At 47.8% G+C, this 19,404-nt stretch overlaps 1 protein-coding gene across 1 annotated transcript in view; it reads left to right on the top strand.

Moving 5' to 3' along the window:
- LOC144177985 (ATP-binding cassette sub-family C member 2-like) overlaps nt 1–19,404 on the top strand; it is a 603,957-nt gene that overhangs the window by 465,178 nt on the left and 119,375 nt on the right. Inside the window, exon 21 of the mRNA XM_077705540.1 lies at nt 15,298–15,624. Within this exon, the coding sequence (XP_077561666.1) occupies nt 15,298–15,624 (327 nt within the window). The remainder of the gene's footprint in view (nt 1–15,297; nt 15,625–19,404) is intronic.

Below are 19,404 nucleotides of genomic sequence, written 5' to 3' on the forward strand. Positions count from 1 at the left end.
ACTACTTCAACTGCTTGCGAGAGTACAACCGCCTCTTGAAGCGCTCAAAGAAAAAATTCTTTCACCAGGACCTTCTTGATATCCTCCATGGTAATTCCAAACAATTCTGGAAAATACTCACTGCCAACAGACATCAGTCGCATAACATTCTGATGGGTCACACGTCCCAGTCGCAAAACGCTCTGACGTCCTAAATTCCTATTTTTCTTCCGTTTTTACGTGTGAACCTTCGACCAATATTCCTGCCTTACCAAGATTGGACTTCATTGACATGCCTGCTATTGAAGTAATTGCTGAAGGTATCATGAACCTAATAAAAAAGCTTAAAATTTCCAGCTCCCCCGGACCTGACAACATACCAGTGAAAACACTAAAAGCTACCGACGTCATCTCCAGCCAGATCTTACAAATAATTTTTACCTAGTCCATACGCGAGGGTACTCTGCCGAAAGACTGGAAAATAAACAAAGTAGTCCCTGTTCTCAAGTCTGGCAAGTGCTCCGACCCACCCAATTATCGCTCGATCTCACTTACATGTATTGCATGTAAACTTTTGGAACATCATATAATCGCGCATAGCTAACCACCTCGATAGGAATTCTTTCTTCTTCAGCAATCAGCATGGCTTTCGTCCAGGCCTGTCACTTGAAACTCAACTTTTTGAATTCACTACAAACCTTCACCTAAACTTAGATTCTTTATTCCAGACAGACGTCGTTTACTTAGATTTTTCAAAGGCCTTTGACTGCGTACCCCATAAACGACTAGTGTCCAAACTTTCGTGTCTTCATCTCGACCCGCTAATCATTTCAGGGATCACCTGTTTCCTAACAGATCGCGTTCAGTTCACTTGTGTTGGAGATCGCTGCTCAGAAACTACCAAAGTGTTCCTCAGGGATCCACTCGGTCCACTTCTTTTCCTTATATTTATAAACGACCTCCCAACTGGCATTTTATCTCCAATCGGTCTTTTTGCCGATGATTGTGTAATTTACCGCCGTGTCACAACCAGCGACGACCAATCCGTCCTCCAAAAGAACTTAACCTTAACTGCCATATGGTGCTCACGCTGGATGATGAGTCTATATGTTAGTAAATGCAAGTTCATGCATGTTACCCGAAAGTGCTCCATAACTACATTCCCATACTGCTTAGGCACAGTTAATCTATCTGAGGTCCATAGCTACCGCTACCTTGGCGTTACCATCACAAACAAACTAAACTGGGCGAACCACATTCCACAACTAACAGCCGATGCCTCGAAGTCCCTGAACTACCTTAGAAGATCGTTATACCTGTCCCCTCCATCGATCCGTAAAATAGCATATGAGACTTTCATCCGCACCAAACTGGAATATGCCTCCTCCATTTGGAACCCGCACCAGACATACCTGGCTGACATACTAGAAGCTGTCCAAAACCGCGCTACCCGTTTCATCTCATCCATATATGGCCACACTACGAGTGTCACCAACTTAAAGGCATCTGTTGGGCTGCACCTCTTAACATCAAGACGTAAAATCAAGACGTAAAACGTAAAAGCAATAAAGGAAATGAGCAAGAAAGCCAACGGGATGCACTGCACAAGGAGAGCGAGTATTACTCAGTTGCCTTAGAAATACATCTGCTCTTCTTGCTTTTATAGCCAGCAGCGGAAAGTCCCCTAAGAGAGTCGGTGGGCCGGTCGTCAAAATGAAATAATTTAAGCGATAATTTTAGAATTATGCATTTTAATGTGAGAATATACAAGACAGCATGTGGTTTTGCAAAAACTTTTTAATTGTGATTTGGTGTGGAAAATATGCTGTAGTTATTATGTTCAATAATTCATAGAATTTGTTACTTCAGTGAATGCTAGTGTCAAACCAGCAGCAGTTACTAAGTGCATGGTCTCGATTCCACACTTAGTGGTAGGACCTACCTACCGTTCTGAGGGGTAGTAAACTCCGTAAGGAGTTAGTAAATACAGCCGTTACTACCCTTTTACGAGCTTTTTTGTTAAGGGTGAACCAGAATGATGAAAGAAGCGCTCCGAAGTTGGGAACGAGCGTCTTGGAATACTGTTACTGGGGGGGGGGGGGATGTACCCCTGCAAGTGAAGTTATGTAGGGCATGTAGGGCAGGGCACGTTTTAACGGAATGGCTAACCTGAAATTAGACTAGACATTGCTTAAGACTGATAGCGCTCTAAACGAATGAAATGAAGAAATTATGCGCAAATAAATTATTCGGAGAGAGAAGTATAGGTGCAGTTGGACTCCCACGGTCCACGCCCTTGATAGGCTGATCAAACATACATACATACGCACATTCATACATAAGCGCGCACACACAAACACACACGCACGCACACATACATACATACATACATACATACATACATACATACATACATACATACATACATACATACATACATACACACATACATACATACATAACCCGCCGTGGTGGCTCAGTGGCTAAGGCGTTGCGCTGCTGCGGACGAGGTCGCGGGCTCGATTCCCGGCCGCAGCGGCCGCTTTTCTGATGGAGGCGAAAAGCAAAAACGCCCGTGTGTACGAGATTTCGGCGCACGTTAAAGATCCCCAGGTGGTCAAAATTAATCCGGAGCCCTCCACTACGGCGCGCCTCATCGCCTGCGTTGCATCGGCGCGTTAAACCCTACAATCAAAATCAAAACATACATACATACATACATACATACATACATACATACATACATACATGCATACATGCATACATACATACATACATACATACATACATACATACATACGTACGTACACTACTGAATTTACGAAATGTGGACGTATTATTAAAATGTAACAAAATGTGCAGTAGTCTAAGTACACCGGAAACCAATGCTGTTTGTAACATTTAGCTCAATGCATAACATGACTTGAGGGTTATGGTAACGTTTATGTAACTGTGACCAACGCATTGCACTTGGTACGTGCGTTTTCGTCGTTTCATAATATTTATGGTAAACATTGTTTTGTATATTTTTTACAAACACACAATACGAAAACAGCGCTTATATAAGTGCACTGCGTAGGATTACCCGCAGACTATATAGAATCTCTTTTTTTCGCAGAAAAAAAAAACAAAACGAACGAACTAAGAGAGAAATCACCATCGTTAAGCAGAGCAAGAAGAGGTCACTAAAGAGCGTTCTCAGCAGAGCCATGGCTGCACCCTATCCGCAACACCCCGTTTCCCGTTTTGCTTCTGATGCTAAAAACACCGGGCAGTTAGCCAAATTAAATTTTACAAGAACGCACCAGTCGTTACAGCAATGGCCACAAGGACCTCCGCTCGAACTACTATGTGCCTATAGCTTAGATCGGGCCCAACCGCATGCATAACAGTGTGATCTGGAAAGTCATAGGTATTTTTGCTTGGTGATTTTGTATGACGAAACGTTATCTGGTGGATACAATGTATAATCGGGTACTGTTGATTCGAACTCCACGTAGCAGGGTACAAATTCACACTAAACTTTTTTACACACTTTTTGGCCGAAAAGGGTGTAAAAATCTTGTCCTATGGCTAACACCCTCAAAAGGTGTTTTGGCAAAAAAGGGTGCACGGATGAAAAAATGGTGTTGAGCTCAACGCCCTTAAAAGGGTGTTGGGTTGCTCAAAACCATAAAAAAGTGGGTGTTGAGCATCCTCACACCCCTTTTTAAGGAGATGGCATGCGCAGTCGCAATGTGAATCGGCGGAGCGCACAACATTCAAAACAAACAGTCAATACGCACAAGTTACTGTTGGAACACAAATGAATTGAGCAAGAAAATCAACGGGATGCAAGCCGTACAGGGAATGCATACTTAGTAATATATGTGCTGTTCTTGCTTTTATATCGAGCAGAGGAAAGCCCCCCGATCTAGTCGGTAGGCTTGTCGCAAAAAACAGATATTTATCCGCTAATTATGGAAGTATGGATTTTGCCATTGAGAATATACAAATCAACACGCGGATTTGCAAAAAGTTTTTAATCACGAGGTATTTTTTGTGTTCCATAAGTTATAGAATTTTATTAAATGCCAAACAAATTTTCCCCGCCACCTCAACACCCTTCAAAAAGGGTGTTTAATATTTCAACACCATTTTACCCAGAAGGGTGTAAAACTACAAATTAGGGTGTCCGAAACTAAGAAAAATGGTGCAAAGAAAAAGGGTGTAAGAAAAGACCGCCAACTAAGAAAAAAGGTGAAGAGACCTCGAACTTTGGAGGCATTTTGTACCCGTTTACACGGGTGGACTGAACATTTTCTACAAGTGGGAGTTGTTTGTACGTCACAATTTCTAAAGCAATATGATTTGGCATAATTTATTGCCAGTGAAGCTATTTGAGCTTGAACTAGTTTCGGTGGTGTTAGCAAAAACATAACTGCGGCACCTGTAAAGGGTGCACCACCGCAGATAGGGCATTATAACAATGAAGTCGGCTTTTGAGCTTGTTAGAGTTTGAGCACAAGGGGCGTATGCGTATGCGCACCTCTTACTACACCATTTCAAAGTCTTTTTGGATTCTCAAAGGCAAAAAAATTGGCGCAGCTTGCAATAGTGGTGCAAGGTTGGAGGAACAGCTGCTGGGGTCCGACCTAGCTTGTTTCCCCCTTGGATACCCTGGCAATGGGGGGGGGTGGGGAACACACATGAACAGCCTTGTAAAATCCTGTTAAACTTGGCCTCACCCCTCAGCGGTCATCCTAGCTTAGCAAGAACATAGAAAAGCTTACAAACAAAACAAAACTTAGAAACACCGGAAGAAACTAGGTCGACCCCCAGCTCCGCTGTTCTTTTTTTGCAACTGAACACCTATTTCACACCGTATCAACAACCTACAGAAAGCTAAGCGTGTTGCAGTCGGTAAACACCCTTTTCGCCGTACGACTATAATCTTTTTAATTTTGAAGGTTCAAGTTGGTGTTTCACGTGACAAAGCTAAACTCGGGGCATGAGGTGCACCGCATATGGAAACGAGCGATGATTGCATACGAGCGATTTTTTTTTGCGTTTGAAAACTGCTTGCGAGTAGAGGAGTATATGAGGGGATGTCTTCTTCTTAACAGTGCTATTAGGCATCCAAGCACGCTATTATGTATTCAATGAGCAGGTGAATACCTTTTCCACAGCCTTTCAACACCCTAAGAATTCTTCACACAAAAAGGGTGTAGAGCTAGGAAAGGGTGTTGAGATTCAGGAAAAAGGGTGTAAAGGCCTTCCAACACTTTTTTTCCACTTATGCTACACCCTTTTTGGCTCAAAGAGTGTAAAAAGATTTAGTGGGAACTATTCAAAAGCAATACAGCGGTAATGAAATCCAACGAAGCTGTCTAACTATTCGAGAAATGTTATCTCTAATGTGAAAAATATTTAGCAAGAAATTTGTTCACACTACAAATATGTTTGCATATTGAAAGCGGGGCGGGTGACAACTTTAGGCAACCTTCTTTGCGTGGAAGCACTGATAACGCTGTAGTTATCGCCAGCACAACGCCCCACAGCGTGATTTGGTCGCCCGCAACAGATGTGTTTTCCACTTCCTGGTTCGATTTTCGTGATGCGTAAAACTTGCCATCGTTGTTGCTGGAAATTTACACGCATAAGTAGGAGTGAATTCTTCTTTGAGAAGTCATATGTTTCGTGCGGCTTCGACAGAAGCGCAGCGAACCAAGCCTCTATCACGTAAACGTCACGTAATCGGCAGGATTCACAACAAATGCTGAGGGATGTGTGTAGCCCAGTCGGCTCAAACATGCTTCTTTGGCGCTGCAGCAGGTCGCTGCAATGTCCTTCTGTCGCAGCCATGTAACCGCTGCTGTAAATGCTGGCACGCAAGTGAATTGTGTATACCCGCTATCGTTTTCTGTGTTTTTACCTTTGGGCGTAGAGTGATAGCAAAGGTTTAGGAAACAGGGAAATACATTTTTTTCGCCTTATCAAGCGCAGGAACCTTATCTGGAGGACGCAGGAAATGAATCTAGGTTTTCATTCAGACCGTGAAAAGCACCCTTACCCTCTTGTGAAGTCGCCGGCCTCGTGTTCGCTAGAAAAAAAAAACAGCATTCGAATAATCAAAATAAAACAACATCTGGGCCAGGTCGTGCGAGTATTGATTCCGTACTGTTATCTGACATTCTTGGCTACGATCTTCGCTTCGGTCATATCAGAAAACGCTTGTGTCCGAGCAGGCTGAAGCATGCCGTCATCAGAGCTATATTTTCTTTCCTGCGGCAGACTAAAGCGTGCTTCAGTGTCCTGGGGCCGAATTCTCTAAAACGACGAGGCGTCGCTTTGAAACGACGGGGTAGCTGCCATGCAAATGCATGTGTTCTGGGGTTGGGGCCGTCGCTTTGGGGCGGCGGGCTGGGGCAATCACCGCAGAAAAGCGCCGTGGCAAGGGCGCGAAGCGACAAGTGAAGCGACGGGGGGGCAGTGGGTGTCACTTCGCGCCCTTGCCACGGCGCTTTTCTGCGGTGATTGCCCCAGCCCGCCGCCCCAAAGCGACGGCCCCAACCCCAGAACACATGCATTTGCATGGCAGCTACCCCGTCGTTTCAAAGCGACGCCTCGTCGTTTTAGAGAATTCGGCCCTGGTTGTTTTTACGCTGCCAGATTTCTTCTTCTTGACGCAACTTTTTGGGGGCGGTACGTGATGCCATCTGTTAAGCAAAATTACGCCCATCTTCCCGCGAGGGAGCCCTGATGTGAGGCGACGCATCAGGGGGAGCGTTTGGACTGGCGCTGGTATTCGATTGCGTCAGTTCACTCGCTGAAGGGACTGTTGCTTCCATCACGTCTTCATCGGAAGAATCAAGCCAAGCAGGAAGTCGTCAAGCAAGTCACGCGGAGTCGAACGAGAGCGAGCGCTGACTGAACAGCCGCAGGCCGCTACCCGCTGTATATTGACAGCGCCTGAAGGAGAGGAGACAGCGGAGGAGAGTCGCGCATGCGCGCACTTGCGCGACGGGAGCGGAGCGAAGCGAGCGAAGCGCGCGCACGCAGCTGTTGTTTATGATAATGAGACGGAGTGAGAGTGTTGCGCACAGCTGTCGGAGAAAAGAGTTGAGGAGAGTCGCGCATGCGCAGGTGGCGTGCGGACGCCGCCGACGCCGATGCAGGAGGGACATGCCTCAGAGCAAGAGATGCGTCGCATCTAAAAAAGTGCGAATCTGAGTTGGCGCCGAACTGCTGAACCCTCTTAAACAGTCGCTGATGAAGACAAGATAGGACAGATACAGGCCCGTATCTGCCGTATCTTGCCTTCGTCGAAGTACGTTTTGTTTCTTTTTTTTCGTTAGCTACAACTTTTGCAGCGGCAGATTACCCGCTCTGCCATACGTGCTTCGACTGCGGCATGACCAAGGTCACTTACGATCACGCACTTCCCGTCTTTTCACCGAACACGGCAACCACAGAACAGGAAGGATTTCTGCTTCCTCGTCGCTCGTAGGTGTGTTAATGCATAGTGAAGAAAGAAAATCCCAGAAACCGCTTAAGAATTCAATTGTCATGTCAAGCCCAAGCCAAACAAGGGGTTTTAAGTTCGGGATCCTCATTTAATTAATGAAAGCCTCCGGTGGCTCATGTATCGGCCTTGCCTCCGCTTATAGCTGTCATGCTGATGCTGTGTTCCTTTCATGCAGCCGCAGGGACGCGAAGTTGGGGGCCGCCGAGTGCATGCTTTGTGTTCCTTCCTTTTGTGTGGCAAAAGACGGGGGGGTGCTTAGCCCGAGTACCTCTGTTGCGTTGGTCAGTTCGACAGGGCGGGCTCAGTGAACGGCGGATGGGTGCACGGCAGTGAAAACAGTTCCGGCGCGGGGTTCCCTCTCGGACAGCGCGCATGCCGCTAATATGGCTTGCCTACGTTGGGAGGTGGCGGGGTCGTTCGTCAAGGTTGACAGGACGGGAAGCGAAAGGATGCCTCTCTTACTGTCGGAAAGGCGCGCGGCGTGGTCTTTGAGGATTTTACGAATACGGCGTAGGTGCTGTTCGTTTATGGGGCATTCGCCTCGGGAATACTCGCCTGTGTTTGAAGGAGCTCTAAAAGGGATCAGCTTACGACTCTCTCACTAGGAGTTGTATGAGAGAGAGTGTTGGGTCATGTGACCATAGGTGGGGCATGTGTATGATTGGATGGCTCTTGTGGCCAATCTGTGCTCCAAATGAATCATGCTGAAAAGGGTTTTCGCTCTTTCTTGAACGCCACCTTTGGAGGCGTAGTTTTTGGGACCAAAACGAGAGTGTCGGGTTTTGTCCAGGGTTGGTCGGTCGGTCGAGGGGATCTAGTTCAGGTTAGATCATGGCCTAACAGGATGCTGCCGGCAGAGTGACAACGTAACCGTCATTCTGTCCTGATGTAAATAGTTGGAGTAATGTAAATAGTTTAAATAAACCTAATATCCGGCAAGAAAAGCAGTCCTCATCCCTCACCTGATTCAAGCATAGGACATCGGTCGTCGTAGCGAGTCGAGTTCATCCTCTCGGCTCGAGCTTCTTCAAGAACCAAATTATTTCGTCTTTATCATTCACCAAGAAGATGGAGTGGCCAAATCTAACTAGGGGGTCTTGCCATAAACCCCCAAGATGACATGGATGGCCAGGTGCAGTTTCCTGTCCTCTACGAGGCACGCATCATGCACAGGCGAGAAACTGTTGAGGCTTTCTTCATAGGCAGATAAGGCGAAAGGTGCGTCAGCTTGGCGCTGTCCGCAAAGGAATTTAATTTTTTGGTGAGGGAAAGGTGGTTGCGCATGCGATAGATGAATGCTGTACACACGTCGGGGTGTGGTATGGGCCGGCACTGTAATGTGGCCTGTGATAAGAGCGATACTGCTTTGTTTGTTTTCGCTGTGTTATGAGAACCCTTTCAAATATCATGTACATTCTGGTGTATCCCTGTTCCTCTTGCATAAATTGAGTCGAAGTTCTAGCGCGTGTTTCGTCTCCTCTTTAGCTTTGTCCCTGTCGTAATGTTCGCTAGTACGATGAATTCCTTAGTTGGTAACCAACTCGTCCAACTTAGCGCTTTAGGTGTACTTATGGGAAGACGAGAGCTTATGACTTGGCATGTCTATCACAAGTATCAACGTATTTAAAAGCAAAGCTTTTTACCCTTTTTTTAGCCAGACCCCGTTGTCTTACGGATTTAGCTACGAGCCCAAGCGGAGACGCGGAAGACAAGTGGTGCACTCACCAAGCAAATCTACGGCTTTAACCCCTGCATTCTCACTGAATGCCACGGGATAGCGAATAAAGGAAGCTCACACCAACCCATGGCATCTCACTTCTAGTACACCAATGCGCTAAAGCCTGTGGTTTCCATTGTTCACGTAAAAAATCTCAGCTCCTTGTCTTCCGCCCTCGCTCCAAACGACCCCCCAAGGAACTCATTCAAATACTCCTTGATGGCTGGACCATCACTCCAAGCGCCAGCATCAAGATACTGGGCCTACATCTTCAGGCCAACACGGACAGTGACGAATCATTGCAGCGCCTCAAACACAGCATCAATAAAATCATACACATGAACAGGCGAGTTTCCACCAAGATGCGACGCCTCAAGGAATCCGATACCTGCCGATTAGCTCAAGCTTTCGTCCTCTCGAGAATCGCTTACGTGAACCCCCTCTCTTCTTTTCGGCAAAAAGGACATAAAGATGCTTTATAAAATGATAAGAAAGACGCTTGAGCAAGCCATTGGTCTTCCCATGAGTGCGTCCACAGAGAGGCTGCTTAGCAGAGGGCTCTACAATACGATGGAAGAGCTAATAGAGGGCCATCTTTCTATCCAGAAGCTCCGAATGAGCAGAAATTCGGCGGGTCACCGCATCCTTCACCAGATTGGCTGGGCAGCAAAGAATGTCACTCCGCTTGATGTACTCCTGGGTTTTGCCGACAAGAACTAAAGATGCTCCCTTTGCTTAGAAATATGAACCCGTCACACGACTAGGGTCGCCGACAAGCAGGGGCCCAAGCGCTCAACACCACCCTCAGTGGGGATCATGCAGTTATATGTTAAGAAATAAAGATGGGCAGGCAGGGGGTGACAGTAGAAGAGGAGGAAGTGGAGGATCGGGGGTGCTCACTGCCTCGCTGATTGACTCCATCACCGTATCGGAAGCCAGACGCTGGTATTCTTTCGCTACACAATTTCTGGTGCTGAAACCCGGGAAACGAGGCACGAGCGGACCCACGTTTGACGGCGCAGCGGCTCCGAGGCACGCGAGGCTTGGATACCTTCGTACTGCTGGATTCTGGAAGCTTTGCCCTCGACCGCCGCCCCTTTCGGCTCTTGCCAAAATTGCGCTCGTTCCCTAGGTATTCAAAACCCCAGCGTCTGGTTTCGCGAACCGGTGCCATGGACGCTCTTCGTATTCGCCGAGATGTCTTGCGAGCGACCGTTTCCAGTACCATGACAGTCCTCGACGCCTTACTGCGGAGCCAGGCAGCAACGGACCTTGACAGACGAAATGTCCTCGACCTCATTTTGCATGACCAGGTGAGCCTTCACCAACTCGACGCTCAAGTTCAGGACAACCTGAAGGATGAAGAATTTGATGCCTACGTTTTGGAAGCGATCGATTTCGACGAGCGTATTTGCGCCCTGCGAACGCGCGTACGCTTCTCCGTGAGCCATGACTCTTCCGCAAGCCCCGCCCTTAAACATCAGGCGGCGCTGTTTACTACCCGAATCGCAACCTCGTCTATGTGCTCGCTTCCCGAGGAGGCCCGGCGGAGAATGGTCCCGGGTGACGTGCCGCCGGTCTGGGAAATGACTGGTGCGGCGTTATTAGAACACGACAACGAGGACGGAGGCGCTGTGGCCTTTCAGGACGCCAAGAAGGACACCGAGGTGCTCAGCCAGGGAGAGAGGCTCCAGCAACTGCGCAGTCCTGCTGCTTCCGTGACTGCCCTTTCGGGGAAGTCTCAAGGACACTCCAGGGACTTCGGCGTCGCTGACGCGACTATAGTCTCGGAGAAAGCTCAGCGACCCTGCCTTGACTCTAGCTTTGCCGATAAGCTTCATACTTCAGCTTTGGAAATATCTCAGTGGTCCCAGACTGACGCTGGTATCACAGACGTGATTCTCATTTCGGAGACGTCACTACAGCCCTTCCGCAACTTTCGCATCGACGAATTGACTTCCGCTCTGGAGACGTCCGAATGACCCGACTGGTCATTCCGATTGCAATTACCAGTCGGGTTTGGTGCCCCGAACTGCATTGCGTGTGCTAAAAAACCTTTCCTCAAATGGTTCCATTCAGCTCATCTGGACACCCGGTCACGCTTCCACGGAGGGCAACGAATGCCCCCCACCAAGCCTGCACTTTTACCCTCCGTGCAATAGAGCTGCACGAGGACAGTCACCCGCTTGTCTCGTTCAGTGACATAACCTAGCATTGTCTCCTTCTGAGGCGGACCCCACTTTCGCCTTACCCTGACCTTTCCATAGAACAACACGCTATCCTACGACTCATACAATCCGGAACACTCTGCCACATAATCGGGGTGTGCGACTTGAGTCCTGAGCACCTTCCTCTCTTTCCATCAACTACCGAAAAAGAGCAATGGGAGATGCTGCTGTCCAGCCCCTCTCTGCCTACCCAGCTTCAGCTGGTGGACAGAGCACTGGCGGCGCGGCCTGAATATGGGCTACAATGAAGAAGGAACAACTCCCCTGGGCCACACTCTGGGCCGTTCAGAAATCTGAATAGAAGTATTTCCTCCTCTATCACCTCTTTATCCTCCGGCTCCTCCTCTGTCTCTGCCACCCATCTGGTCGTCTAACAGCGGGTTTGAGGTTTAATTTTATAAAAAAAGAGTTTCCACTCATGTGCTCCACCAAGCAACCACCGTTCATGCGTCATGGATTAATTTAACCTTACCAGGATTATCTCTTTGAAGTAATAAGTGTGTGGTCACTTGCATTTCACTTGTGTCGGGTTTCAGTATTTGTCGAGCCACGTCAGTGAATTTAAGTGACATCTCATGGCTAGTCGTTGTGAGTGTTCTTTACAGCTTTGCTTCCCAACCACTTTCACAGAGTAGATTGGCGCGCATTTTGGGGGGTTTGCTTTCAGCACTATGCAGTTCTAGGTCTACGAGGTAGCAGCTCCTGCCGAAGCGGCCGAAAATCGCTTCGCTTCTCTCGCTTCACTTGGAAACTGCAAATTTGCTACAGTAGAGTTCATGCTAAGACTGCTGTGCTTCATTATAAGCAAGTGGGAATACTAGTGCCAGCGAGCAACCATCAGTACATACTTACGCAAGCACAACATCACATTGTAGACACGCGGTTTGGGGTAAGGAGAGTGAGCTTCCCGGTTCGTTTTGTCAGTCGAAGTACATATGTTAATAGCGCCCGGTCATGTTGACTTAGCCCGTAGTTTGAAGCTGCGAAAGTTCTAGCAGAAGGTCTGTGTCATAGGTATACGGTGCATAAAACCTTTCTGGGCTTTTCAAAAAATTGGAAATATTTTTGGAGACTGCATAGAAGGGGTAGTATATTCAGTTCCGCTGTCCTGTGGTAAACAATATATAGGGCAAACAGGAAGGTGCCTAAATGAAAGGCTGAAAGAGCACCACTACAACGTAACTAAGGCAATCAGTGGCCACTTGGGCCTCCACTGTAGGGACTGCAGCGTTAGCGGATGCAGCCCTATTTTTTCTGAAACAAAGGTTATAGCAAAAAATAAGCATAAAACCACTAGAGAAATAATTGAAGCTGCCGAAATCGCCCGTCTAAAAGATAAATGCGTAAGCATGCCCTCTCTGACCCTCTCCCAAAAAGAATTAGATTTTTTGACCCCAGGTTAGTGCAGCACGTGTTTTTTTTGTGGCGCAGAGCGAATGGTGATGTGTGACGACCAATGGTGATAAGAGACACTATCGTGTTAGTCTTGCTTTTCCTTGTATTTTTAACCGTGGTGGTATATATGTGCCCGAGCGGTAAAGAATAAACTGTTGTAAGTCAGCGCTGTGCGTGTCGTCTCCTTCTTCTCGTGTCTGTCAAATTTGCGCTGTTCCCCTTCTTTTAGTCAAAAAATTGATTTTTTTAGATGTTCCCAAAATAATAGTCTTTAACGAGTTTCTCCCAAAAAATTTACATTATTGTCAACTATCAGCTTCGTCTGGAGAATAACAGTAGGCAGAACAAAGTAGGTGACAGCGCAACACAGACGAACCACCAGAAGAAGAAAGTGGCAACCACGAGCACTGACAACCGCAGCACTCGTGGTTGTCACTTTCTTCTTCTTGTTATTCGTCTGTGTTGCGCTGTTCCTTAATCATGCACCAACTCGCCCACGCCTTGACTTTTGCAAGTAGGCACAACCATTCCCGCAGACTCTCAGTAAAAAAAGCGCTTTACTTTCACTTTACTTAGCTTTAAAACAGCGTCTTATATAGTTTACTTACACAATTACACTCTCTTTTTTGCGTTTTGTGGCATTGTAACTGAAACGTTCAAAATACAAACCAGTGATAAAGCTAAGGTGAGTGCATGCTCTGACGGCGGCCCATGACCCCACAGACGCCATTCATGTCAGCCCCATAGACGCTAGCGCGAAATTCCTGTGTAGTGTATATAGTAAGAAACTCTATGCTTCTGACGTGCCACTTAACCCCGCAAAACTGTCCACAATCACAATACCTACCATTGAATTCGCATAGCTCTTCTCGTTACACGATAGCGCTACTTTCTTTGGCCGGGGTGTTGTAGACCAGCACCCAGATCGTAAGTCGACCGAACAAAAGTAAGAAGCCCAGTTTTGTGCAGTTGAGAGAATCGTCAGTTCGAGACAGAGGATACACATCCTTTTTGGTGACGGCATTGTTCTTCCTCATAAGAGTGACAGAAGTGACCCATATGGATGACTCGTGCATCACGCCTTGCTTCAACATTTTCTTCACTGGGTGATGGTCACTTTGATAGTGACCCTCGATCGGGTTTCTGTCGACTCGGTGTTGCTGAGCCGGAATTTTAACGTGGGGACCCCGAAACGTTGAAATCGTTGAAAACCTCTGGGTCTAAGAGTAGTCCGAGAAATCATAGTACCCAAAAGGGATGATGCCCAGAGTGCGGCGTTCTCAGAGGGAAAAGTCAGCATCCCTAGAAACACGTTTCTGGAGGACATGGCGCAAGGCGATGAACCAGGGAATCTTCCTGAAGAGAAATGGCGCTTGGCGCATATTAGTCAAACAAAGCAATTTACATGCCCCGAGAGGGAACAGCGGTTTCGTTCGCAAAGTTTAATACCCACAACCTGGCCCGGAGTGGCGGCAATAGTGGCTATACAGCGTGCAGTAATGACTGTCTTCGTGCGGCTCTTCTGGAATGGTTCCACGAAGGCGCCTAACGCTCGCGATGGAGCTGTAGTTCAAGCATCCACAGAATATCTGGCTGAGAGCGCAGGTAGAGTGGTGTCTTCTAACACACAAAGCGAGCAGATACCCTCTGATGAAACATCCTTCAAGGGCGCCAGAAGAGCGTCCCGTAAAAATTTCTTCCTTGCCAGAAATCGACAAACAAATGTAACAACAGTTATTTAGAGTCCCAGGAAGGGGGCCTGCTGAAGCATAATTCCTTAATGACTCTTGAGTGTTGACGAGGGACCCCAAAACACAGTATTGCCTCCATCGCACAGTAGAAATTTTGAAATGCATTGCGAAAAAATGTAAAAAAATAGGTATTTGTTTTGTCTGCAGGCATCGATTCAGGCGAATAAAAAACTTACCGATTGCCTTCAAATCGAAGCTTCTTATAGTAACAACCATAAATGTAAGTGGTAGAGATTTCAACTCTGGAATCGTAAAAAATTCCAGCATTGAAAAATTTGGCTTGGTGATTAGGCAACTAGTTAATGCCGCCGTCATCGTACGTCAAAGCTAATGAGTAAGTAGCAAAGTACTTCTATGAGAAAGCTACGTGTTTCAATGTATCATAGAATGCTAATTTTATGCAGTCAGTGCCATAAAGGCTGGGTGAGAATAGATTGTGACGAAAGTTTAGTACATGCGGTTTTTAAGTACGTGAAGGCGTGACGCCTAATCTCGGTAAAAAATGAAAACGTTTCTTTTAAATGCTTCAAAATATTACTGAGTTTCTTACTCTAAGAGACTAATGTCATGTGCTCTTCATTGGGGCTTTTCAACAAATTTAAGCAATCTCGGTAAACATTGGGTTCGAAGGGCTTGTCTCTGCACCTTTCGTAACGAGGCCAATAAGGCACCATTTAGGGACCATTAAAGTAAAACCACTGACGGCCATGTTCCTTGCAGAGCCTGGCTGTACGGGTGTCTCACCACTCACGCTTCTTCGAGAGTGCTGCTAACTCTCGGTGTCTCCAGCACATGACCGAGACGCTGGAGTCCCTCACCGGCGTCCGGGCTTACGGTGTGGCCGAGCGTTTTGGGCATCACTTCTTTAGACTGGTGGACACCTGTATCCAGGGCTACGCTGGCTACTGCGACAGCTATCGGTTCACGCGAGCCCTTACAGCTACTGGCGGCTTCCTGATCCTGCTCTCTGCTCTGCTGCTCAACACAGCCTTCGTTGACCAACCGGACCCCAGCAGCCTAGGCCTTGCCCTCAGCGCCGCCACGTCGGTAATTAGAGCCACATACCTATAATAAGATGATTGGGGTAAGGAAAGTAATTTGCACCCTTTGTCCACACCTTGCACGCGACATCTGTACCATTTCAAAAGAGAAAATGCCTGCTGTACTCCAGCAAACAAAAATCGCTGTGGCAACGGCGTGAACATCTCTGCATAGAAAAAAACACCTAATGACTATTCGGTCACACTATTGGCCTTTCTTTTCTATATATATATATTGTCACGGGACCACTGGCCAATGCCCCATGGCGGCATAGCTCGGAAGACGACGTGGAAGAGGGCTCGAGCAGACTCAGCGGACACGGTCATGGTCGCTTGTAAATACTGTAAATAGATCGTTCCACCCCATTACATCGTTCGTCTCATCTGTGTCCTGCCGTCGCGTAACATTTTGGTGAAGGTGCGGGGTACAGTCCCATCCCGGCCCCGAGCTTCACCTCGCCTCGACTCATGAGGCGATCTCACCATGGCTCTTGGAAAGCGTCGGCCCGCCCCAGCCCCGGTGAGCCATGGACGCGACCATTCCCCAGCCCCGTGTCCCCTGCCCATGCCCAGCCGAGACCAGACGAACTGACCAGCCACGACCAGACGTAGAACCGACGACGTTCCCCCGCCCAGATCTGCGGCGCTTCTCCGAGGGCTTTGGATGCTGCCTCGTGGTGTCGGCGGTGGTTACAGCTGTTCCGGGGCCGGTGCTTATCACAACCATCACCATCATATGCGGCGGCCAGGACTTCACTGTATATACTCATCCCATCTCGTCCTCACCGCAGCTATCGACGTCAAAACTTTCCGGCTGTGCGTCGACATCATCAAACTCGCACTGGTTGCTACCGACGGATTCTCCGCGACGGTAAAAGCCTTGCCCCGAAGAAAAATGGAGATACTGGTGCAACAGCTTGTGGACCAAGAGCTGCCTGGAGCTACCCGGTTGAGAGGCCCCAATAACAAAGCTGAGCGCCGTACAAGCACATCCAACCACACAGCCACCATCTTCTGCAATTGCGCTCAACCTATCAGCAACCGCGTGCACTACTGCGGCTGGAACTCGAGCACTGCTAAGATAAGGGCGAGCTGCCGACTCGGACCCTCACAGGCGAAAGGAATCAACGGCACCGCCTTCGCCTATGGTCTCGACCGGGACGGTCGTCTTTGCCCGGGGGGGGGTAGTGTCACGGGACCACTGGACCCATGGCGGCATAGCTCGGCATCGAAGACGACGTGGAAGAGGGCTCGAGCAGACTCAGCGGACTCGGTCATGGCCGCTTGTAAATACTGTAAATACATCGTTCCACCCCATTACATCGTTCGTCTCATCTGTGTCCTGCCGTCGCGTAACAATATATATATAGTTAAGAGAAAGGTTCCTGGCTATGAGGTTAGCTGTACGATAGAGAAGTCAAAGACCGGCCCCCGGTCGAAACGTTAGAATAAATGTTATGTTTTTAGTTTGACTTCTCTATCGTATGAAGGAGAACACAGTCGCATGAAGGAGAACATGAAGGAGAACACTCCTGAACATGAAGAACATGAAGGAGAACACATGAAGGAGAGCATGAAGGAGAACACTCTAAAGTGAAGGAGAACACAGTCGCCCAGATTGCCGAATTGGTAAGGCATTCGACATGTAATCGAAAGGTGTGGGTTCGGTCCCCACTCTGGGAGCGTGTTTTTCTTTCTTTCTTTCTTCTGTATATTAAAAAAAATTTACTTCATTAACCGTAGTGAAAAAGAAAAGAGCCTAACCACACCCCTATGCCTCCTTTGGCGTTGTAGACTGCTGACGTATGTTTCTGTATTTCTTCAACGAGCCGCTCATTTCCTTACTATATTATTCTGCGAAAGCCTAGCGAGGGTCTCGGTTCTGGCAGCCTTGATGCCTAGGTAGCATAAGAGGGCTTCCCGCCAGTTACCCGCTCATGACAGGCTGTAGACGTTCTAGTCACGCCCCGGGGGTTGAAAAGAAGGTCCCCTTCTCCCCGTGTAGTCAGAGTGGCGCTGGCCACCACCCTCAAGCGTCAGATACACTTCTAGTAAATATAAATAGCCCAGAAAGTGAAGGAGAACACAGTCGCCCAGATAGCCGAATTGGTAAGGCATTCGACATGTAATCGAAAGGCGTGGGTTCGGTCCCCACTCTGGGCGCGTGTTTTTCTTTCTTTCTTTCTTCTGTATATTAAAAAAAAGTTTACTTCATTAACCGTAGTGAAAAAGAAAAGAGCCTAACCACAACCCTATGCCTCCTTTGGCGTTGTAGACTGCTGACCTATGTTTCTGTATTTCTTCAACGAGCCCCTCATTTCCTTACTATATTATTCTGCGAAAGCCTAGCTAGGGTCTCGGTTCTGGCAGCCTTGATGCCTAGGTAGCATAAGAGGGCTTCCCGCCAGTTACCCGCTCATGACAGGCTGTAGACGTTCTAGTCACGCCCCGGGGGTTGAAAAGAAGGTCCCCTTCTCCCCGTGTAGTCAGAGTGGCGCTGTCCACCACCCTCAAGCGTCAGATACACTTCTAGTAAATATAAATAGCCCAGAAAGTCAAGGAGAACACAGTCGACCAGATAGCCGAATTGGTAAGGCATTCGACATGTAATTGAAAGGCATGGGCTCGGTCCCCACTCTGGGCGCGTGTTTTTCTTTCTTTCTTTCTTCTGTATATTAAAAAAAAGTTTACTTCATTAACCGTAGTGAAAAAGAAAAGAGCCTAACCACACCCCTATGCCTCCTTTGGCGTTGTAGACTGCTGACCTATGTTTCTGTATTTCTTCAACGAGCCCCTCATTTCCTTACTATATTATTCTGCGAAAGCCTAGCGAGGGTCTCGGTTCTGGCATCCTTGATGCCTAGGTAGCATAAGAGGACTTCCCGCCAGTTACCCGCTCATGACAGGCTGTAGACGTTCTAGTCACGCCCCGGGGGTTGAAAAGAAGGTCCCCTTCTCCCCGTGTAGTCAGAGTGGCGCTGGCCACCACCCTCAAGCGTCAGATACACTTCTAGTAAATATAAATAGCCCAGAAAGTGAAGGAGAAAACAGCCGCCCAGATAGCCGAATTGGTAAGGCATTCGACATGTAATCGAAAGGCGTGGGCTCGGTCCCCACTCTGGGCGCGTGTTTTTCTTTCTTTCTTTCTTCTGTATATTAAAAAAAAGTTTACTTCATTAACCGTAGTGAAAAAGAAAAGAGCCTAACCACAACCCTATGCCTCCTTTGGCGTTGTAGACTGCTGACCTATGTTTCTGTATTTCTTCAACGAGCCCCTCATTTCCTTACTATATTATTCTGCGAAAGCCTAGCGAGGGTCCCGGTTCTGGCAGCCTTGATGCCTAGGTAGCATAAGAGGGCTTCCCGCCAGTTACCCGCTCATGACAGGCTGTAGACGTTCTAGTCACGCCCCGGGGGTTGAAAAGAAGGTCCCCTTCTCCCCGTGTAGTCAGAGTGGCGCTGGCCACCACCCTCAAGCGTCAGATACACTTCTAGTAAATATATATAGCCCAGAAAGTCAAGGAGAACACAGTCGACCAGATAGCCGAATTGGTAAGGCATTCGACATGTAATCGAAAGGCGTGGGTTCGGTCCCCACTCTGGGCGCGTGTTTTTCTTTCTTTCTTTCTTTCTTCTGTATATTAAAAAAAAAGTTTACTTCATTAACCGTAGTGAAAAAGAAAATAACCTAACCACACCCCTATGCCTCCTTTGGCGTTGTAGACTGCTGACCAATGTTTCTGTATTTCTTCAACGAGCCCCTCATTTCCTTACTATGTTATTCTGC

The sequence above is a fragment of the Haemaphysalis longicornis genome, unplaced genomic scaffold (assembly GCF_048455015.1).
Source record: "Haemaphysalis longicornis isolate Haplotype H1 unplaced genomic scaffold, Haemaphysalis longicornis Haplotype H1 scaffold_1, whole genome shotgun sequence".
Taxonomy (NCBI): Eukaryota; Metazoa; Arthropoda; class Arachnida; order Ixodida; family Ixodidae; genus Haemaphysalis; species Haemaphysalis longicornis.